This window comes from Galleria mellonella, unplaced genomic scaffold (genome assembly GCF_026898425.1).
Source record: "Galleria mellonella isolate WM207_F2 unplaced genomic scaffold, CSIRO_AGI_GalMel_v1 utg643, whole genome shotgun sequence".
In the NCBI taxonomy this organism is placed as follows: Eukaryota; Metazoa; Arthropoda; class Insecta; order Lepidoptera; family Pyralidae; genus Galleria; species Galleria mellonella.
The window spans coordinates 177,858-202,621 of NW_026442135.1; the positions used below are offsets into that span (position 1 = coordinate 177,858).

The 24,764-nt window shown below is 33.7% G+C and overlaps 2 protein-coding genes across 8 annotated transcripts in view; both read left to right on the forward strand.

Moving 5' to 3' along the window:
- Positions 1–24,764, forward strand: part of LOC113511162 (KH domain-containing, RNA-binding, signal transduction-associated protein 2) — a 301,526-nt gene that overhangs the window by 110,096 nt on the left and 166,666 nt on the right. The gene's annotated exons all lie outside the window — the stretch shown is intronic.
- LOC128201906 (uncharacterized) lies at positions 22,682–23,771 on the forward strand. Its single transcript, XM_052900285.1, has one exon. The coding sequence runs from the start codon at positions 22,682–22,684 to the stop codon at positions 23,438–23,440; it is 759 nt and encodes a 252-aa protein (XP_052756245.1). The 3' UTR covers positions 23,441–23,771.

Below are 24,764 nucleotides of genomic sequence, written 5' to 3' on the forward strand. Positions count from 1 at the left end.
TATGTCTACCGATTTCTCCCTTAAATGTGAACTGTGGGATTCCACTTGGTGAGGTATGTCTACTTGCTATTGCGCGAACTTATTTTAATATCTAAAAATCCCGTGTATGATGTTGGTCACGCTAACTACCAGAAACTGCTCAACCGCTTTTAATGATTTTTTTGTAAATGTGTAATATTTACATTATTTGTAGAGATCAGCTGGTTCATCTGATCTGTATGTAGATATAAAATCGATTGCTATTCACTCTCCTAAAAATCCTTTAACTGACTTGAATATTACTTTTTGTTCATTTTTTTCAGTATAATAATACAGAAGTGGTTTAAAAGAAAAAAAAAAGAACGAAAAATTCTAAAATTTAACTAAAACATGGAAAAATAAAAAAATAAGTAATTTTGTATGGAAATCGCAACTTCGACCTACTTTTAATAGATGGCGTTGTAGGTAATACGAAATTCACCGTCATCTTGTAATTTAATAAAAAAAATAAGATCTAATTATAATGTTTACATTAGATTAAGTATTGTTAATAATTTTCGCGCGCTTCTTTATCTAAATATTATTTCTCACATTAACGACATACCTAATTTACACGGAAAATATAAATTTAATTTTCTTTGTGGAAATTTAATTAAAAAAACCGTCCAGAGCGTGTGGGAGAATCATTATTAAGATGCCAAGCGGTGTTTAAAGAATATTCAAGTTTAAATATTTGACTGAACAGGAGTAAGATGTATTTAGATATTTTTTTATAATTACAAAATTCTTGTTTAATACAAATATTTCTGAGCAGTATACGTATATGCTACTTTTTTATTTCAGGATAAACTTATAGGATATATCTTAGTGCTAGAGTACACGTCTATGTGTACTAAAATGTGAAAATAATGTATTTGTTCCAAATATAAAACAGTTAAATTGTGTTTCACGAAAAAACCGACTTCAGTTGTGGCAAAACCAGTTATTTTGATTTAGAAACTAAACTACTGAACCGATTTTGATGAAATTTCTATAAGACCAGTCTGTAAGTATATCCTTTCAGATAATAGAAGAATTCTCCAAATCGGTTTCTAACTAACGGAGTTATGAGTTAACAAACATACAGCCGAATTGAGAACCTATTTCTTTTTGAAGTCTTTTGAAAAACTGATTTTTTTATGGGCCGTAATGAAATTGTAACACCGCCTGCGCTATCAATATGCACTGGCGGGTCACCAGTGAATGGTGAAAGCTGAGGACGAAAGCAGGTCAGTTAGCCCATTAAGAGGAATTCATCAGGAATTAACCATGACTTTATAGAGTATATTGTGGGCCAGTAAATCATCATATAGCTGTCCACTGCTGAACATAGGCCTCCCCCATAAAAGGAAGGGGGGTGCTAGTAGCTGCTACGCTCGGCAAGCGGGTTCGCAAGTTATGCCTGTTGATACTTATTAATAATAACCAACTTCAAAAACCCAAATATTAAAGAATCCAAAAATTTAAATATCGCCATGATTGTGTCCCCACCTCAATGCGGGGGGACGACTCGTCCCATTGTCAAAGTTATCCTTACAGAAAGGATCAGTGGATACGAACAATAGCTAAGTGTCCGGTCTATTATTTCACTTGTCATTTGACACAAAAAGTCCGACCCCCATTTACAATAATGGGAAAAAGAAAGATTATAGATTAATATTTTTATTTCATTTTCTCATGTCGACAATTCATACTTTTGTCAACCCTAAATAAGCGAGGAGAAGGGGGGAAGGGGGGGGGAGATAGATTATTAGTAATGGAGTGTGAACTGTTTTATTGCTAACAATATATCCTATCAGGACAATATTTATGTAGTTCCCCTGTAAACCACCATGTTTAATTATTGTTGAATTTAATATAAAGATAATATGGGAATCTTGGCTTTGAATCAATAAAACGAGCCCTCCAATATTATTTTATATTGGTCTTTTCTACTGTGCTACTAGAAAGTCAATGCAAGTCTGCTCTCTAGCGCATAGAAGTATCGCTCGAAAAGAAGTGGGGCGGTGACGTAGGAGAGTGAATGTTAAATACATGAGTCATTCAATATCGGTCTTTAGTCAAATGAGAGATTAATTGTTGCACATTAATTTAAATAATATCAACAGATAAGAATAAAAAGATAAATCCATCATCATCATCATCATCATCATATCGACCGTTAACTGTTCACTGCAGAACATAGAATTCCTCTATTTGGGGGGTATTGCTAGTAGTTGCCAGTAGTAGTAAAAATACGGGGGGAAGGGATATTTAGTAATGGATACCAAGGTCCCAATTGCTAACAATATACCCAAATAGGTCGACCTCCACGTGCTCCTCCCTGGAAACCATTATGCTGAATTTTTGGAGTATTCATTACGATACGCTAACCTGCCTTCTCATCTCACTCATCACCTCCCACTGGTGCCCCGCCGGTGTATACCGATAGCACGGGCGGGTTAACCATTTCATTGACATCCATTAAAAAAAGTAGTTTATATATATATATATATATATATATATATATATATATATATATATATATATATATATATATATATTTATATTTATATATATATTATATATATATATATATATATATACAAAAAAATACTTAACAATAGTAACATAATTTACTTTCGTACATGTGCCATATAGACTGACAGATAAATATTTTTTTTTTAACATAATAAAACTATTATACTAACATTAATACAAAACACCAGTCAAAACTTCGCGTATTCCCGATTCAATCGGCCCGTAGTTTATTAACTTTAATCCAACAGTAACAGACTGGATATAAATTAGTTTAGTTTCCAGCTACCCGTTTAACAGCCAGCCGTTTAATATTCTAATAAACTGTAAAACTGTTTTATCTAGAACAAGTGGAGGAATTAACTCAAACCTGACTATTGAATCGATTTAAATAATGCAGAACTATGAAACATTAACTGAGTAAAAGTAAGACACATATATATTTTTTTTATGCAACTTAGAATGGCAAACAAGCTAACGGCCCATTTGATGGAAAGTGATAACTATCGCCTATAGACAAGAGCAGTACCATGGACATAACAGAGTATACTGTTTCGCACATGATATCCCCCATGCGTTGCCATTCCTGAGAACTCAGGTGTTATTCCTCTGTACTTTGTAAATTCACTGCCATATCCCACCCTTCAAACCGAAACACAGCCATGCAAACACAACTGCTTCACGGTAGAAACACAAATGGAACAGAGGTGTCCAAGCAAACGACTTGTACAATGTCTCTCTCTGGTTAATCTTTATCCATCTCATAGAGGAGGTGTATACCAAATTTCATAGTGATTATTACGGCCATTAAGGCACAAATAATATGATAATGATAATAATAATAAATAAAAAAAAAAATTATAATAAAAAGAAATATAATGTAGAATAGATATAAATTTCTCACATTCTTAATAATTTGCACGCCGACACAGAGGCAGAATGTATATGGGAAATGTAAATCTCTTTCATTTAAAACTACCTACATTCTAGCAAAAAAAATTAATTTATTTTTTAGAAAGTAACAAATAAACAAACTCTTTTTCACATTTGTAATATTAGTAAAGATTATATTTTTATGTACACGTATATTGCGGTAACAAACAGTTGTACAGAATGTTATATATGTATTTAGAGCTTAGTAACATAAATAATTAATGAGAAACAGTCAAGTGACTAATCAAGCTATTAACGGTTGTGACGTGCATGCTAATCGTTTGGTGAATATCGTAAGTGCATATTCATGTATGATTTATTATATATATATATAATTTATTTCTTTATTAGTGTTGTAAAAATTGTTTATGCAGATTTAATGTTACTTGCTGTAAAAATAAAAATAATAATAAGTATTCTTCTAAATAGCGAATATAACGTAATAAATTTTTTTTCAGTGGTATTTCGCGGCTTCCTTTTGTACACAACAGAATATCAGTGTTTTGCTCTTTTTAGGGCAAAGCAAAAAGCCGAGTTGTGGCCATTTTGTATTACTGTGGCACACGCATGAAGAAAAAAAAAATGTTACTAATTTGATGCATTCTGATTTGGTTCTTGTTTTTTTTTTTAATTTTTTGTACATGTATCTTTTTTTATCTTTTTTCACTTTGCATTTGTGTCTTTTGCTGTTTGTGTGCTGTAAGTAATGCAAATAAATTATCTATCTATCTATTTTAAAAATCAAATTTTAAATCATATCAGTCTTTAACTGTCCATTGCTGAACATAAGCCTCCCCCTTGCGAGGTTTCGCCAGTAGTTGTCACGCTTGGTAGGCGGGTTTGCAACCGCAGTTAAGCTTTGGAGATGTTTTAAGAGGGACGCTGCTGCCCGTCCCTCGTCCTCCTTTAGTCCGTTCTTACTACACCCACGGGAAAGAAACGAGTGGCTTATTCTATGCTGGGACCAAACGGCAATATAAGTGTTTATTTGTTTAAGGTTATTTTGTTTAATTCCGCTAATAATAGCATACAAATGGTAGAGGAATTAAACAAAATAATTCTAATCTAATAATCAGTTTTAAAAACTATCATTCTAGAACCCAGAAAACTATCTATCACTTGTCTATATATATGTATAATCGGAATTTTTATGAACATGCTATGTTTGTCGTTTCTGACAATTGTTTAGACTTTATCCAGAAGTCTTTTTTAGTACGGCGATTTGCATTATAGCGTATATATATATATATATATATATATATATATATATATATATATATATATATATATATATATATATAGCTGACCCCGTGAACGTTGTTTTACCACTTATTGCGAAATATAAAAATCACGATTAAAATACAGGGGTTGATCATAAAACGATGAAAATTTAAAGTTGTATGTATTTTTCAATCCTAAATCATATTAAAATAAAAAATTTGTCAAAAAAATAAAAAAAATAAAATTTTAGTGGTGGGTCACCCTTATCATTGAGGGGTATTAAAAATAGATGTTGGCCGATTCTCAGGCCTACCCAATATGCACACAAAATTTCATGAAAATCGGTAAAGCCGTTTCGGAGGAGTTTGGTAACAAACACCGTGACACGAGAATTTTATATATTATATATTATACATATATATATATATATATATATATATATATATATATATATATATATATATATATATATATATATATATATATATATATATATATATCATAATCCTATATCCTAATTTCTTGTAATTGTTTATATTTATAATAAGCTTACTACTGCAAACTTTTGGAGGAAACTTGCTATGTTTAGCAGTGGACAGTTAACAATGATGACGATGATGATGAACTATCTTCCATGTACAGACATCATCTAGTTACAACTTTATTATATTAGTAAGTTTCTCCCGTCCATAAACATTTTTGCTCGCATCCTGTGAAAATTGCAGTAACCGCAATTCTATTCCTGTACCGAACTGAACCGAACCGAAAATTGGTGTGATGTGTTTGTAGTTGGTACACCTCCAAGCGATAAATTTTACAGCATTTAGCGCCCGTTCCTAATATTGTTAGTTTAAAGATCTATGAAGCAATATAGTATACTTGGAAATACGTATTTCATTAATAAATAGCTTTATATTGGACTATAAGAGATTTTGCAATTTATTTATCTTATTGTATATGTACTTAAACACTTACAAATATTATATATGTGTATAAATGGCCGTGTGGTCCCGGCATAGAATAGGCCACCCCTTCCTTCCCCATGGGTGTCGTAAGAGGCAACTAAGGAAGGACGAGGGATGGGCAGCAGTGTCTTTCTTAAAACATCTCTAAAGCTTAACTGCGGTTTTTTTTTTATTGGGTTATAATGGAATGGTAACCCCGCCTGCACTATCGGTATACGCTGGTACCCTGACCAGTGAAAGATGATAGGTGAGGATGAAGCAGGTCAGTTAGCCAATCTTTCTTTTGAGGGCGAAGCAATAAACTGAGTTGTGGCCATTTTGTATTGCTATGGCACACTCACAAACGAAAATTGTATTTAGCTTTATGTATTTTTTTTTTTATCATTTATGTTATCTCGCTTTTTTTTGTATATGTATGTTGTAATTTGTGTGCTGTAAGTAAGTAATGCAAATAAATTATCTATCTATCTATCGTGAAGAATCCTAAAAAATAACTATCGTTAGTCATACTATATTGCAATTATTTAGGTCGTCCTTTCTAACGTTTTAAATTCGAGGCTACTCGATTGGTTTCGAACTAGCGATGTGAAAATTTATTAATACGACTAACTATTATTCGATTGAGTAATTAATTCCAATTATTCGATAGATTTTCAATACATTTGAATACTAACTCTATTAATTCAACTACTAATTTCATTTACTATACGCTTCTACTAATCACTAAAATCATTCTTTAGTAAATCATTGTTCATGAACGAGCCAATACGAACGTAGTCAAGTTAATTAATCGTTCGAATGTCAATCATTAGTGTTGCCAATAAATAAATACATGCAGATGTTGACAATATAATATCGTTCGACATGTTTAGCCTGTACGGCGTACAAACATGTGTAGTTATACATATAGTTCACATAATACATCAAGTCCTTTTTATACCATTAATCGTCATCACATTCCAATTTTAAATACATTTAAATAAATAATAATTGTCAGGCAAGAATAAAAGAGCGATGTCACAATGTTAATAAATATAAATAAGGGGGGACAGGGATTGTTAGCAATGGAGTTTGACAGCCCCATTACTAGCAATATACCCTATTGGGTCGACCTCCACGTGGTCCCCCATGGAAACCATCGTGATGAATTTCAGGTGTATTCATCGATGGGCTAACTGACCTGCTTCATCCTCATCTATCACCCTTCACTGGTGCTCAGCCAGCGTATCCCGTTAGCGCAGGCGGGGTTGCCATACCATTTTCACCCATAAAAAAAATATAAATAAATATTTGTTATGTCAAATATTATCATTAAAGAATTCACATACATAGTAATAACATTTAATATATTTAATATTTTCTGTTTTGTTCATCATTTGTTATTCATCATCACCTATTGTTAAGGTAGTGAACTTTGTTTTCATTTTTTTATTTTTATTTTAATACTTTATTGTACACATTAGTTATAAAAATATGACAGAGGTAAACAAAAGTACAAAGGCGAGCTTAACTCTGATAGAGTTCTCTTCCAGCAACACCCAATGTACTTATGTAATTCTTCTACTGGTATTGTATTATTTAGCATTCGAATTATAAAATTAGTAATTACTAATTATTCGAATAACAAAATCATTCGGATTGGCGTACCGCTACTTCGAACTCAATAATAAATCAGTAATAATTCTAACGTGCCCTCATGAACGATCACGGTCCATAGCTGTGTCGCGAACAGCACTGCGCGACCAGCGCGCTGTTTGTTGCTTCGCTCGTGCGGTTTACGGACGTCGTAATGCTGATAGGACTCTTCTATCCATATTTCATTCGTAATCCTCCAATGTAAACCAATAGCAGAGTCCGGAGAATATTACTGTACAATACTATTCCATTGTCATTAATTAAAAATAACCCCAGAATGTATTTTATGACATGAAAGCGACGTAAAAACAGCTGCGCGCTGGTCGACTTAGGCGGTATTCAGGTGTCATTTCGAATTACTAAAGAGTTTCACTCGACATTAATTACGGTGCTTCTAATGGTTTGATAAGTCATCCGTATCCAACAGTGCTAGCTACTGCTTTATTGCACCAACATGTTATGTTGGTGCAATAAAGTGTTAAATAAATAAATAAATAAATAAATAAACTATAAATTAAATTTTAATCCAGTACTCATATCATTAATTTATTTTAATTAATTATTATAAATTATATAACTCATTATATACTCACTGGTGCCCCCCAGTGTATGATCACACAGAGAAACCTATGAGCGACCTTTTCGCTAAAAGCGATCTCTTTCAGGCAACCTTTGTACAGATTGCGAATACTAAGGTCCCAAGGAAACTTTAAAACATAATAACACGTACAGTTTTGATTTATTGGAAGGAACATGTACAAAAATTAAAAAATCAACAAAATTTATGATGCTTTTCATAATTAAAATATATAGCATTTTTATTTTAATGTGCTGCCATCTATTGATCATGTTTGAAAACTAAAACATTTACATTTAACGCCAACTGGTGGCGAAACCGAACTTACAGTTACAAATTCGATATAACACCACATCAGTGTATGCCGGCTGCAAACCCAATGACCCGGAGGTCGTCGCCTCCGGAGTAGAAGCCAGGGTTATGGGATACGCCCCGAGGCCTCTACCTCGCCCGCCCACACATCATCCAGCGGGCAATAGAAGACCATGTTTTTTTTTTGGATTAATGGATGATAATGGAATGGTAACCCCACCCGCGCTATCGGTATACACCAGTGAAGTATGATAGGTGAAGATGAAGTAGGTCAGTTAGCCTATCGTGACAAATTCAACAAGAATTGTTCACGATGGTTTCCAGGGAGAATCACGTGGAGGTCGACCTGATAAGGCATATTGCTAGCAATGGGGCTGTCAAACTCCATTGCTAACAATCCCTTTCCCCTTGCGAGTCTGTCAGTATGTAGTACATTATAACACGTCGATGGTAATGTTGATGTTATCTTCCATCATTATTGGCACAGTCTTCATACTCTTTGGGAGGAGGGTTAGTGGGGGTTTAGGGGCGAATTCCTTTACCCCGTCTTCAACTCCGAGGGCTACTACCCATTACTAACAATCCCTTTCCCCCCAGAGAAGACCCATGTTGTTGTTTGTTCGACATAATACCATAAATGATTTCTCTTTACTTTTTTTTGTGACGCACCAACCTTAAAAGCTCATTATCTAAACCAGACTTACACGGAAATGAAATGGTAAATAATGTTTTATGACTGATCGCCACGTAAAATATTACGATGTACCTACTTAATTTCCGCATCGACTTAAGAGTTATTTATCTCGCGGCGCTGAACGCCGCCCAGTCGTTAGTGGTTTTTCTCAAGAATTTTAGTCAAATACCGCTTTTGTAACTGTAAACAAATTAATGCGATGAACGCAAAATATGAAATTATTTTTTTGTTTTGTTTTGTTTTGCAATTATATTAGACCAGTGTTTATAACTAGAGGGATGGGCAGCAGCGTCCCTATTAAAACGTTACCAAAAACCTAAAGGCAGTTAGTAACCTGACTGCCAGGGGGAAATGGATTGTTAGTAATGGGGTCTAATGAACCCATTGTTAACAATACACCCTATCAGGTCGACCTCCACGTGGTCCCCCCTGGAAACCATCGTGAACAATTCTTGTTGAATTCGTCACGATGGGCTAACTGACCTGCTTCATCCTCACCTATCATCCCTCACTGGTGCCTCGCCGGTGTATACCGATAGCGCGGGCGGGGTTACCATTCCATTATTACCCATTAAAAAAACCTGACTGCCAAGCGTGGCAACTACTGGCAATAGGAAAAGCATCTGAGATTAACAGCGAAATCCGTATCAAAATCTATTGTATGATTTCGAGGATGTTAAAAGGGAGAAATAGACAGACCCGGATAGTGACTTCATTTTGCACTACTTAGACATACGTAGATATGTTCCAACAAGAAAATTAATAACGAAAAAGCAGATTGGGTAAAGCCAATCAAGTGCGAGACGGACTCACGAAACGAGGATTCTGTACAAAATTATCAAGTTTTTTTTTTTGTGAAATAACTACAAATGTACGATTTTCAGATGTTTTTCTTTACTTGTGCTACATGACATTGCTTCTTGCCAAATTTCATGATTCTAGTTCAACGGGAAGTACCCTATAGGTTTTGATTCCCTTTGCGAATGTCAAAACATGCGATATTAATGGAACATAAACGGCCGTATCATCTAATTGCGTCGTTTTAGGAGCTTGATTTCTTCACTGCTTTAAGAGATTGCAGACTCGAATATATGATATTAATTTCGACTGGATACCTCCACGCGTTACTGAAAAAAAGTGTCTACCTACTCTTTATTAATAGTCGGTTAAAAAGTACTAGGCACTTCCACCAAGCAGCGTGTTTTCCCCTCCATTTCTCACGATAATGGGGACGAAGGCAAAAAGAATGAAAGAGTACTCTGTTCCGAGGCTCGTTAGCTATAAAGATAACTACTGTATGCAGCTACCAATTGTAAAAATATATTTTTTAATAAAAAGAAAGAACTAGCGGTCCCCCCGCGCGAATCCGTTCTCCTTAGTAGAATTGCAGAAGTAATAAACTAGAATAATAATAATAAACTCTTTATTGCGCGTTCCCTCCAAAAGATTATAATAGTAAACTTATTATAGATACAAACAATTATAAGAAATGATCACAGTGAGACAACAATGGGCGACCTTATCGCTAAAAGCGATCTCTTCCAGGCAACCTTTAGATGGAGAGGAGTAATTATAAACAGTTGTTGTAATACATATAATAATGTAAATATATATCCCTACTATCAGCCGTTAACTGTCCACTGCTGGACATAGCCTTCTCCATAATATGGGTTTTGCCAGTAGCTGCCACGCTTAACAGGCGGGTTGACAACCGCAGTTTGGCTGGGGGGAAAGGAATTATTAGTAATGGAGACTGAGAATCCTATTGCTAGCAATATATCCAACCACCTGTTCTTCCTGGAAACTACCATGGTTAATTCCTGATGAATTCATCATGATGGGCTAACTGGCCTGTTTTCATTCTCATCTATCACCCTTCACTGGTGCTCCGCCAGCGTATCCTGTTAGCGCAGGCGGGGTTACCATACCATTTTCACCTATCAAAAAAAAACGCATCTGCTGGTTAGCTGATTAGGACTATTCCTTTTAAATTCTTTACCATTATTATGCGTGCGATTGCCTACACTCAAAGACTGACTGTAGGTAGACGTATTAGCTATCAATCTCCGACCACCATTCCGTCCACGCACGTTTTGTGACACGAGCTTCACCTCTACACAAGGCATCTTCAGGCAAATTAATAGATCGTTGTTCGAAAAATTTTACGAAATAATCAACTAACCAGTGATATGGATTGTAATAAAATAACACCTAGTTTAGTAAAGTACATATACGAAAGTATAAGCAGTGAATTTACAGGATACAGAGGAATAACTTGAGTCCTCAGGAATGACAACGCACGTGGGGGAGGTATCATGGGCGAAACAGTATACTCTGTTATGTCCATCGTACTGCTCATGTCTATAGGCGACGGTTACCACTTTCCATCAGGTGGGCCGTCAGCATGTTTGCTATTCTAACTTGTATAAATATATATATATATATATATATATATATATATATATATATATATATATATATATATATATATATATATATATATATTACTGATTACGTGAACGAAGTCACGGATAATAACTTGTACATCATAATTACTGTGAATATGAATGTATGTATTAAGCCAGTTATTATGTTTGTATAACAATGATATTTGGTCCCTCGCACAAACTGCTAATGGCCTCTGATTTAAATTAATGCTCTTAAGCATTAATGGATGCGATTATGGACAAATTGGGACAGAATTTTAAATGATAATTCTTCGAAAGGTCGCGATGGGTCCGTAATGCTTTCTTCAGTGAACAACTGGGTATATAATATTACCAATTTAATAGTTTCATATTTAGTGGAAGTTTATAATACTCAATATAATTAATTATGGGTAATATGGATACCGGGGGGGGGGGGGGGGGGGGGAGTATGTATACGGTATGTATTGTACATACAGAGAGATGATACTACCATGTTTATTTTATTTTTTTAACCTATACCTGACTTTATGGACACTCATTATTATACATAGTTTCTTTTATACATACACTTACGTTACTTGCATGCACCCACTCTAACTTGCTTACCTGGAGAAAAGGGATTGTTAGTAATGAGGTCAAATAGCCCCATTGCTAGCAATATACCTTATTATGTCAACCTCCACGTGTTTCCCCCTGGAAACCATCGTGAAGAATTCTTGTTGAATTCGTCACGATGGGCTAACTGACCTGCTTCATCTTCATCTATCATTCTTCACTGGTCTATATATATATATATATATATATATATATATATATATATATATATATATATATATATATATATATATATATATATATATATATATTGTAACAATTTTTTTTTATACAACTTAGAATGGCAAACAAGCTGACGGCCCACCTGATGGAAAGTGGTAACCGTTGCCTATAGACATGAGCAGTACCATGAACACATACTGTTTCGCTCATGATACCCCCCATGCGTTGCCATTCCTGAGGACTCAGATGTTATTCCTCTGTACCCTGTAAATTCACGCCACATTTCACCCTTCAAACTGAAACACAGCCATGCAAACACAATTGCTTTACGCTAGAAACACGAATGGGACAGAGACTCTGATAATCTCTATATTCTCTTGAAGTTATGAAAAGTATATCTATATTTATTCTGGCATCACGAAAAAATTACTGCAACAATTTAGATGCGGTTTTCACAATTATATTCCTGATGGTCTACTTTAAAATTTAGAGTGTTTTTTATTTCGATACGTTACTTTAAATAGTTTATTTCATTAATTTTCCTACTTTTAAAATCCACGCATATGGTGTATCAGGTATAAAGCTTGCAGAAACAAAGTCATAATACACTAATTGGTCTGATGTCGCTACGGATTTACGCAGGCAAAGTCGCGGTAAATAACTACTAAAAAATAAAGAATTAAATATTCCCGGCTATAAACTTTAGACATTATCTGACTGAAAGGAAATAGGTGATATTAATGGCATATAGATTTAATAAAATGATTTTGGTCCTTCGAGCCGTTCGTTTTAGGCTGATTAATCTTCGCTTTGTTTCCGTTAATAAATTGTATAACCGATGATTATAACAAAGTATGGAAGGCCTGTGAAATCCAGTTCGAATTAATAAATGACATTTGAATAAATAATAATCATTATAAATCTTTCAAGATTATTTGATTTTATGTTTTACTGAACTGGGTGTTATCCATATCACTGGTTATTTGTTTAGAATTTGGAAAATGTTTGAACTTTATAATTGTAATATAATGTAGACTTAAAACCATTTTAACATTTGCATAGCTCTGCGAGGTGCTGCATGTTATGTGCCTGTATATGTATGTAACGTCTTATTGTACCATATAGCAAGCGAATAAATATGATTTGATTTGATGATTTCAAAAGCGGAATTAAACAAAATAATTCAAAAATTATTTTGTTTAATTCCGCTACCGTTAGTACCAGAGGGAGACTTTGTAAAAAAGTTGTTTGCTTAGGCACCCTTGTCCCATTCGTGTTTCTACCGTGAAGCAGTTGTGTTTGCATGGCTGTGTTTCGGTTTGAAGAGTGGAGTATGGCGTGAATTTACAGGGTACAGAGGAATAACACCTGAGTCCTCAGGAATGGCAACGCATGGGGGGTATCATGGGCGAAATAATATAGTCTGTTATGTCCATGGTACTGCTCATGTCTATAGATGGCGGTTACCACTTACCATCAGGCGGGCCATCAGCTTGTTTGTCATTCTATATTGCATAAAAAAATATATATGTGACTGCCAACACTCGAAGACTAACCACCACTATTACTTACCAGATTTTGTACTATCTATCGTATTAGCCATCAATCTCCGACTGCCATTTTATACACGCAAGTTTTGCTACATGTGTTTTACCTCTAAACGAGGCATTTTAGGCAAATCATTATAGATTTCTGTTCGAAGCCTAGTGTTAACCATTCGGATTTATTCGCAGTTTAGGTGCCGGATGGGGAAATGGTCATTCCTCAAGTTTTGACAGTCAGACACATACATTAATCGTGCAAGTTAAATATGATTAACTTTTATGCATTTATATATTATTAATAAAAAAACAATGCTTCGATTCAAACAAGCGAAGGGTTGTTTTGAATCGAAGCATTTGACGTTTCATTGTTTCTGCCAACCCTAATGATTAACAACTATGACAGGCGTGATAGTTGTGTATGTATGTATATTATTTATAATATTATTGTTTTTCCTTATATATTTTATTAATTGGATGCCCACTTGTGGAGAAAGGCCTCTTTCTTAAAATGGTAGAAAAATAATTAAGTTCAACTAATTAATATAAACTTGACAACTGAATTAGTATGGAAGACTTAAAAAATTCAAAGACGGTTTGTCGTTTTTCGGCCCAAATTGCAAATAAATTAAATATGCTTAGAAATATAGATCTTTAAACCTTATTTGATTTATTTGCAAAGATGTTTCAATAAATTCTCTCTTGTATTTTTTAATCAGAAACACCAATATAAAAATACTAATGAAATTAAAGTAAATTTGGGTTAAAAATCACAAAACAAAGTAACAGAGTGTGGGAGAGGGAAGACTTAGTCTCATTTACCTTTATTAAAGGACCCTTGCGAAGCTGAAACGGATAGCCAGTTATCTATGAAAATAAATTTTATACAAAAATAATTATTAAAATCGGTGCAAAATTAACGACGTTTCCACACAATACATGTATATAAATAAAAATACGGACTAATTGAGAATTTCCTTCTTTTGAAACTTGTTTAAAAGTACATTATTAAATACGTAAAATTCTTTCCTTATTTTTCAGTCAAAATTATTTTTTCCCCGTCACATTATCCGGGCAAACAAGTCTAATTTAGCCCCCGGGAGGGCGGGACATATTTTAAAAACCCTGGCAGAGTAGATGTCGGTGTTGCGACACCTGCGGCGATAATCGCTAAATTATCGTTAAGGCCTAATCCATACACGACGCGGCGCAACGTTGCTCTTTAATGAGTATAATTAAGGCGAAATTAAAAAAAAAGGAAAAAAGCGCATACTCTGTTTCAATAAATGTTAATGAAAAGATAACCCTGTTTTGTTGGAGTTATAACTCTCTAGATAAAAATACGAGTATATCAAATCGGATTCTTATCGGAATTTAACAAATTAATAGATGTTCGATTTATCCGTTATTGGACATCAGCGGACTGTTTTATTTTCGGGTCAATTGTTTGTGTGTTTATATTTTCATTAAATTCTATAAGAATAAACCATATATACTAATATTATATTGACAGAAAGAGAGGAATAGTTTATTCAGAGAATCATGCGACTCACACATACAAAACAAGAACAAAAAAATATAAAATAAAAAGCTTCTACCGTTTTCTGCTCAAATGATGACTAAATTTAAAAATAAACAGGTATGTACAAATGTATACTCGTGTCCGTGTATATTTTCATTAGGCTCCATTAAAATAAATCATATTAATATTATAAATGTGAAAGTTTGTACACATATTTAGATGTTTTGTATGTTTGTTACAAAAACACGCTTAAACGACTAAACGGATTAGAATGAAAATTAATACATGGATATATTTACCCTAACTTAAAATAAGGCACTTTATATAGTGATTTACGTGGTCAAACCTGTTGAAAATAGCTAGTATAAAATAAAATAAAAATAATTAGCATCCCTTTAATGAAATGTTTTACTAGTAAATCATACCTGCACTATCGGTTTACGCTATCGGGATACCAGGATGATCGTTTTTAGCTCGAAGCTAAGTTGGGCCGTTCATCAATAAATAAGCACAATGTTTTCTAAGGAGAACCGCATGGATGTCGACCTGTTAGGGTATATTGACAGCAATAGAATTTACAGAGTATAGAGTAATAATATCTGAGTCCCCTGTAATGGCAACGCATGGGGGGTATCATAGGCGGTATACTCTGTTATGTCCATGATACTGCTCATGTCTATAGGCGACGGTTACCACTTTCCATCAGGTGGCTCGTCAGCTTGTTTGTTATTCTAAGCTGCACAAAAAAAAAATAGGGCTGTTAGAACCCTATGCATTAGTAGTATGTAAGGCTCAAGTTGGTTGTCTTTTTAACCGACTTCAAAAAGAAGGAAGTTTTTAATTCGGTTGTATTTTGTTATGTTTGTTACTTTGTAACTCCGTTATTTTCTGCAACAATTAAAATCGGGGTTTTGTTGAGCACAATATTCTATTAATTGAACTTTTAATTCAGGACATTTTTATCTTAATATATTCTACAGTATGGTTAGATTCAGTTTTACTTACTGCTAACGACATCGATTTTACTTAGATTTATTTTAGAGGTTTCATGATTGACATATAGACGTTTTAACTGACAATAATGTAATGGCCTGAATCGCGCAACTTTCAGTGTAAATTGATCCTATTATACTCTTAATGTACATTGATAAATTAAAAAACAAATTGCCAGTTTAAAATCGTTTTCTAAAATACAAATTATACTGATTTAAATAGAGCGTTTGCATCTCATTTCATCATTATCATATCAGGCTGTAACTGTCCATTGCTAAACGTAAACCTCTCCCTTGGGAGAATTTGCCGGTAGTTGCCATGCATGGCAGGCAGATTGGCAACCGTAGTTAGACTTTGGAGATGTTTTAAGAGGGACGCTGCTGCCCATTCCTCCCCGTCCCTGACGTCTGACGACATCCACAGGAAAGAAATTGATTTATCATTGATTTATCATTTATTAATATATAAATGATAAATTATCAAAACATATTTCACTAACTTTTGCTCGCGGCTTTGTTTGTGTGGATTTTGGTAATGGAAAAATTAATAAAATAACCACTGTATATGTATGATGCTGTATCGAGATAGGTAAAACATTCTTTATGTAATAGTTAACGACTGATGAAATAATAAGCTTGTTAAATTTGCTAACTTTACAAGTGGTTTACTGTCCACTGCTTTTTTAACGTCAGGAAAAAATGCATCAAGCAGACCCACACGGCTTAGGAATCGTGTGGGTACTACCGGACTCCTACCGAATCTAACTACTAACAAACTAGATAATTACTGACAGAAGGTAGTAACCGTTACATATAAACCCCCTATGGTGTTACGGGCATCCATATGGTAAAGCTACCTTTGCTACTTAAAGATGTCTATTCGGGGAGAAGGGATTGTTAGTATCAGGTCGATCTCCACGTGTTTCCTCTTGGAAACCATCGCGGTTAATTCTCGTCAAATTCGTCATGATGAGCTAACTGAACTACTTTCATCCCCATTGGTGTCCCACCAGCGTAATCTAATAACGCAAGTGGGATTACCATTCTATTATCATTTTTTAAAAAAAAGACCGTCACCTGTTGACTTGATTAACACCATAGACATGACAATGACACCATGCATGACAGAATATACACGTATCTCCACGCGGTTCCCCCTGGAAACCATCATGTTTAATTCTTGTCGAATTCATCACGGTGGGCCAACTGAGCTGCATTCATTCTCACCTATCATCTTCCACTGGTGCCTCGTCGGTGTATACCGATAGCGCGGGCGGAGTTACCAATCCATTTACACCCATTAATATATATATATATATATATATATATATATATATATATATATATATATATATATATATATATATATATATATATATATATATATATATATATATATATATATATATATATATATATATATATACACACACACGTATATATTTAATTTGGGTACTACGAATAATAAGTCAATTGACGGTCTTCTAAGGAAATACCTTTTAAACATGGTATCACAGATAATATAGACAGATTACACTGAATGTATGAATGAACGAATGAATATTGATTTACTGTATCACACCCAAAGAACAAGGAATTACATAGAAGGAATGATAAATTAAAAACCAGAGAGAGACTTTGTACAAAAGTCGATTGCTTGGGTACTCTGTCTCATTCGTGTTTCTACCGTGAAGCAGTTGTGTTTGCATGGCTGTGTTTCGGTTTGGAGGTTGGGATATGGCGTGAATTTACTGGGTACAGAGGAATAACACTTGAGTCCTCAGGAATGGCAAAGCATGGGGGGTATCATGGACGAAACAGTACGTGTGTGTACTGTTATGTTCATGGTACTGCTCATGTCTATAGGCGACGGTTACCACTTTCCATCAGGTGGGCCATCAGCTTGTTTGCAATTCTAAGTTGTATAAAAAAAATGATTGCCTCCTTTCTTCTTATGCAAATATAATTAGTAAAAAGAAGACGAAAGATACACCATCAGTTGCTAATTTTGTCAATTCATAGCAGGCTAGTGTATAGAAAATGTTTGATATGTCAATTATTTGTCAATGACAAATTTTACATTACTAGATTATATATTCGACACAGTTTATGTAGAAAGTATGCGAGCAGGTTGTATCTGAATTTGGTAGGGTTATACGGTCGTATAACATTTTCTATAAACTAGCCTGCTATGAATTGACAATTTTATCATTTCATCTATGTAATTCCTTTTTCTTAGATCACATCATTCCAGATAATGTTGTCATAGTATAAATACATAGTAAAAACAATAAAAAAATTAAATACTTTTTGTATGTTTCAGGTACGGATTTTTTACATAATCGACTCATAATACCAAAGGTAAAATTTATAATACATTTTTTATTACAATATATCCTACTTTTTATATATATGTAGTTATTTTTTATATATGAATTACTTTTTACATTGCATAGCAGAAAGGTAAGCAAGTCAAGTAAGAAAACCCGTTAAGAAATTAAAAAAAAAATCAGATAAATGAAAACCTCCTTTTAGAATTCAGTTAAAAATACAATTTACTAAATATTGTTTAGCGACTTGTATTTTTAAGCGACTTACTTCAAATACATTTCACCATATGTATTTTATTGTTCTTGCCTACGATTTCATCCGCGTAACCAGGATATGTTGACTGAACGAAATAAAAAATATCCTATGTCCTTTTCCATCTTACAAGGTACGGATAATTTTCATAGTGAACGGTTGAGATGCTATGAAGTAACAAACAAACAAACTCACTTCCACGTTCATAATATTTGTAAGGATATATTCTGTTGGACATAATATATCACGCAATTCTCAAAATACCACGCCTTAATGACATACACATAATAAACGCCCTTAACAATACATAAATAGACCTCTAATGCCATAATTCCACCAGCGTCTATTTCTGAAAGCCTAGTAATTAATCATATTAAATAGTACAGATGTCGGAATCGCACGGGGATACTCATTTCCGCCATTACAATGTCCCACCCAAATAGTCCGGCTTTACTCGCCTTTTAAAGCGCTAATTCGCTTGTTTATGGCAACACTGTGGATGTCAGGGGATATACAAGGCCGTTCGTGGTTTCCCTCATTAATTTCCGTCTTTTTATTAAGTCAAAGCGGTTGAATACTCTTCTCTCGCTATTTGCACAAGACTTTCTTTATACCTCTGTCCGCTAAGTACTTTTGTGGACGGTGTAAAACCATATAAAACATTGTCTCATCTTTCATCCTCCAAATATTGCGGGTTTAAACCCTGGACAATATAATCTTTTGTATTTATATGTATGTATGTATGTATGTTTGTATTAGTCTAACCGTTTATCATACGTTTCTGGTTTTTACGAGCATGTATGTATTTACAAAACTAGTATCCATAGTCTAATGTCTGCTTAGTTTGGTGGCGGCTAGGTGGCGCTGTGTAACATTTCTAGTTATATACATATTATATTTTTTTATAATTTAACAGTTTCCACTCGTCGGACCAACTAACTCATATATCTTTTTATAATTGGCTCTCGCCCAGGCCATATTCTTGAGTTCTTGTCTAGAATGGCTTGACAATAACATTAGACTTTTCTTTATTTTTTTGGTTATATCATTAGAATTATTTTGTTTAATACCGCTACTATTAGTATGTGTATTACTGCCAACACTCGAAGATTGGTCACCATTATTACTACCAGACATGTTACAAACATCCATATTAGTCATCAATCTCCGACTGCTATTTCGTCCAAGCACGTTTTAGGATACATATTTTTTTTACCCAAGTAAATATTTCACGCTCTTTCCCTTTCATTTCGATTAATTTTAGTATATAGTATTAGCCAATATTTTTTTAATATATTATTAAAAGATTAGTTATAAAGATTGTTAATTACACTAAATTGAGTCGTCGATTATAAATTCTGGTCTAAAAAACAGACACTGGCAGACTATGATTCTCTCGCAGAATTTTAATTAAATCTAATAAAAATATCATCTCAAATACCGGCGTAACGATACACATTCCTAACGCGTAACATACAAAATATCATTGTCTAAAATTAAAATAACAAAAGTAGTTGTAGATTTTATATAATAAAGTACATTAATCGAGCCAAATTCATAAGGACATTGTAATAATTCTTTCAACAAAATATTTTTCTGTATTACTATTGCGATTTATGCGACGAACGTTCTGTTTCGCATTGTTTTTTAAACGACTTATTGTGTATTTGAGTTTAATTGTCTAGACAATTGGTTCAGACTGACGGATATACGTAAGAGTTACGTGTAAGTATTTAGATAGCACTGGAGCAATGCCAAACTGGATTCGGTAAGCGAACATTGTAAGAACACCAACCAGCGAGTCGTGTGCCCTGTGAATTTTGGTAATTTATTGTTGGAAATTTTAATAAAAAACTTTTGTAAAGGGTGAAAGCGAAATCCTTAGGACTCTTAAGAAATCTATCTATATTATTTTTGTCCTATATTCTGTATAAACCGCTATATATCTTTTTTGCTAGTGCAATAATCAACATATATATGGTAAAACGGGTGTATATATATAAAGGTATATATATATATATATATATATATATATATATATATATATATATATATATATATATATATATATATATATATACGCACCTTGTAAATATAAACATAGAAATTTGCACAAAAATCGTCCGCAAGGGTACATAAGTACCCAGTCATTTTTTAACGTTAAGCAGTCTATTTATATGACTGTTTCGGTAAGAGGATATGGTAATTATAGGATACTCCACCGGTTAAAATAAATATTTTCCCCAAAGAAACATGGGATGAGAAACGAGGAAAAAAGTATTTGGACTATGGGTGGATTGACAATTTTTATCCTAGCTGTCACGTTAAATCCCACAACACGAGGGTGTCTTCCTGTGTTGTTAAGGTAAATAAATACTACTAGATATGTTACGTAGCGCCCTCTAGTTTTAAACTAAGCAGAGCTCATATTAAAGGTACTTTGATTTTTAATGCATGATCAATGGAATGGTAACCCCGCCTGCGCTAACGGTATACGCTGGTGGAGCACCAATGAGGGGTGATAGGTGGTCGACCTGACATGTATATTGCTAGCAATGGGACTGGTAGCCCGCATTACTAACGATCCATTCCCCCTATTAAAGGTACCAAACATCTGATAAATATACTTCATATATATGATACACTTCTTTCGCAAAATCACATATCGAATATTTGATAAAAATATGGCGGATATCTGCCAAAATGGATTTAATTCCTTTACAGACAACACAAAATAAAACTATAAAATTTTTATATAACTATCATTACCACAAATCATATACATCATTATTACATAAAAAAAAATGAAATTTACAATCTATCACAACTTTATACTTACTGTACTTACATAGTTAAAATATCTCTACTAATTCTATTAAATCTAACATACAAAGCAACTGTATTAAAAAGTAACCACACTATATCTGTTCTGTCTGTCCCATTCGTGTTTCTACCGTGAAGCAGTTGTGTTTGCAAGGCTTTGTTTCGGTTTGAAGGGTGGGATATGGCAGTGAATTTACAGGGTACAGATGAATAACACTTGAGTCCTTAGGAATGGCAACGCATGGAAAGTATCATGGGTACAACAGTGTACTCTGTTATGTCCATGGTACTGCTCATGTCTATAGGCGACGGTTACTACTTTCCATCAGGTGAGCCATCAGCTTGTTTGCCACTGTAAGTTGCATAAAAAAATGAAATTAAGATTCATTGCAATAGAATAAAGGCTATATTACGAGTATTAGAAAGGTTTCTGCTGTGTAATAAAATGACAAACGATTTCGAAGAATATAACATAAATGTGTATAAAAATACACATAAAAGAATTGTATATACCTTTGTCAATTACACATTATACAAACAACCCATTCAAAAATTAATTGTTGAAACTTACACAAATAAATAGCGAATGACGTCAGTTAGCGTGTTTTGATTGTCGAGAGTTAATTATACCATTCAACTGAGCAGAAACGTCTTTATAAACACTTTTTATTACATATTAAAAAAGATAACAATTTATTAAACCAATAACATTATTCATTATTAAGCAAATAAAAATATTATTTATTCATTTATTCATTTATCATTCATTCATTTATTCATCAATCAATCATTGTATTTAAATTTAATACGTAACGAAATACTGCGAAACAGTACCGTACACATCCCGAAGATTCACGGATGAACTCGAAACAAATGTCAGGGACAACAAACGTAGTGGAGTTCATCATACACCATTTATCAATTTAAATAATTTTTTTTTTTTTTTTTTTTTTTTTTTTTTTTTTTTTTTTTCCCCGCGGGTAGTTGTACAAGACAGACGTATAAATAAGTTGCCTACTTTATAAATAAATTTTAATTGTTTTTATTATTTATTTTAATCTAAATTTATGTACCAACTTTAATTACTGCTGTTATCTGCCAGTGGTTACGTTATCTCCTCTCTAGTTTTCCTTAATAAAGAAATGGAGTCAATTCAAGAATCTCTAGAACAAATGAAGGAACATTTCTCAAGTAAGATGGCGGCATTTCAGGAGGATCTTCACAAGGCTAGTACTGCACCGATTACCCTTGCTTCATTAGCAACGGACTTCAGCGATTTCAAGTCCTCCATCTTAGCTACATTGAAGATTCTACAACAACAGGTTGAGGTTATCGCCAAGCAGCAAGACCAGCTTGAAATGCGCAGCCGTCGCAAAATCCTTCTTGTGCATGGTGTTCAGGATAGCGGCAAAGACACATCTTCAGAGGTGATAAAAATTATTACTGAGCGACTCAATCTACCCATCACTGAAGATTCGATCAGTCGCAGCCACAGGATAGGACGTAAGTCTGGTGAGAAGCCCAGGCCAATTTTGGTGAAGTTCCGCAATCTTGAAATTAAGGACAAAGTTTGGTTCTCAAAAACTGGGCTCAAGAATAGTGGCATCACTTTCTCTGAATTTCTTACCAAGGGCAGACACGTCGCTTTTATGGCGGCTCGGAAGCATTTTGGTATATCCAAGTGCTGGACTCGTGATGGATCGGTGATTGTCGATGGACCAGACGGTAAGAGACGACGTTTAAATTCAATTACTGAGTTGAATCGTCTAATCGATTCATTGCCGGGTACAGGTACTGGTGAGGTCAAATTGCCAGCAAGTGTTTCGGCCGCTTCGAAGACAATGGATAGGCGGGATCAGGCTGGATTGAGTCGCACTAAGCGAGTTACCAAAAGAATTTAGAATTGTATAAGTTAATATTTTAATTAATTTAGTTTTTTTTTTTTTTGTAAGTGGGTGTTTGGTTATTTTCGCTCTGCTGGTAGATGGTTATTTATTTCATGACTTTATTTATGGCTGGCCCTATTTATTTATACTATAATTTCATATGTCCATATTTTACATTATTCTGTGCTTAATAGTGATAATCTTGTTGTTTTTTTTATTATTTACTAAGTGCTAAGCAATGTAACATCAAATCTGTCAATTTTCACTAACTACTAATCTGGCTCATTCTCATTGTATCTTTATACTTATATTAAATCCTTTTCATTCACATTTTTGTATTATAACACAACAAAACACTTGTAATATTTTACAAATTTGTTGCATCAAATGCCGCTAGAAGTTTACTTGTATTTATTTAGCTCCGTATTTTCAACTGTCAGATGTAATGAATATTTAATGAAACTGGGTATAGATAGAATAACAGATCGAATTATTAGAAATAAGCAGGTAGATTTTGAGTGTGTATTATTGCCAGTACTGATTAATTGTTTTGTGTAGTTATTTTTTTTTATGTATTCCGTTACATGCAATAATTAGTTTTTATCTAATTTATAGAAGTTTATAGAATGGGTTTAACAGCCAAAATATAGAATGATATTTAATATACTATTAATATTACTACAAATAACTGCATGCGGGGTGTACGTATCCGGGCCCACTTATATTTAATTTATTCCTGTGTACTCCATTTTAACTGAACAATTATGTATTTTTTTTTCTTTCCTTTTTTTTTCTTCTTTCTGTTGTGATAATGTGTTTTCAATATTTGCTTTATTTATGAATATTTGTTGTTTATTGTATACCAATTCTAACAAACCACTGGCGGGTAGATGTTTTAACGTTATATATTTTATACGATTTTATTATTATATAAATAATATATTTGTTTATTAATTATATATCACACACATTTTATGGACAATGATATAAATGATATTTCTATATCAGTTTTCTCCTCTTCCTCTTCTAGTGATGACAGTTTTCATAGCATTAACATTCCTCTAGACGAAACTTTGCATACTACATTTTCGGATGTAGTAAAAAATTTCAATGCAGTACATATTAATGCTCAAAGTATTCCTGCCCATTTTTCTGACATGTTAGACTCATTTACTGATAACAATATTCATGCTATATTTGTGTCGGAGTCTTGGCTGAAACCTTGTCTTCCTTCTATCGCTTACTCCCTTCCTGGTTTCCATCTTATTCGCTGTGATCGCACCGGTAGAGGTGGTGGTGGTGTTGCCATATATCTTCGTACTCATATACCATTTAATAT

What these genes read in the sequence shown, in the direction of transcription:
- LOC128201906 (XM_052900285.1), top strand. Translation starts at nt 22,682, where the DNA reads ATGGAGTCAATTCAAGAATCTCTAGAACAAATGAAGGAACATTTCTCA.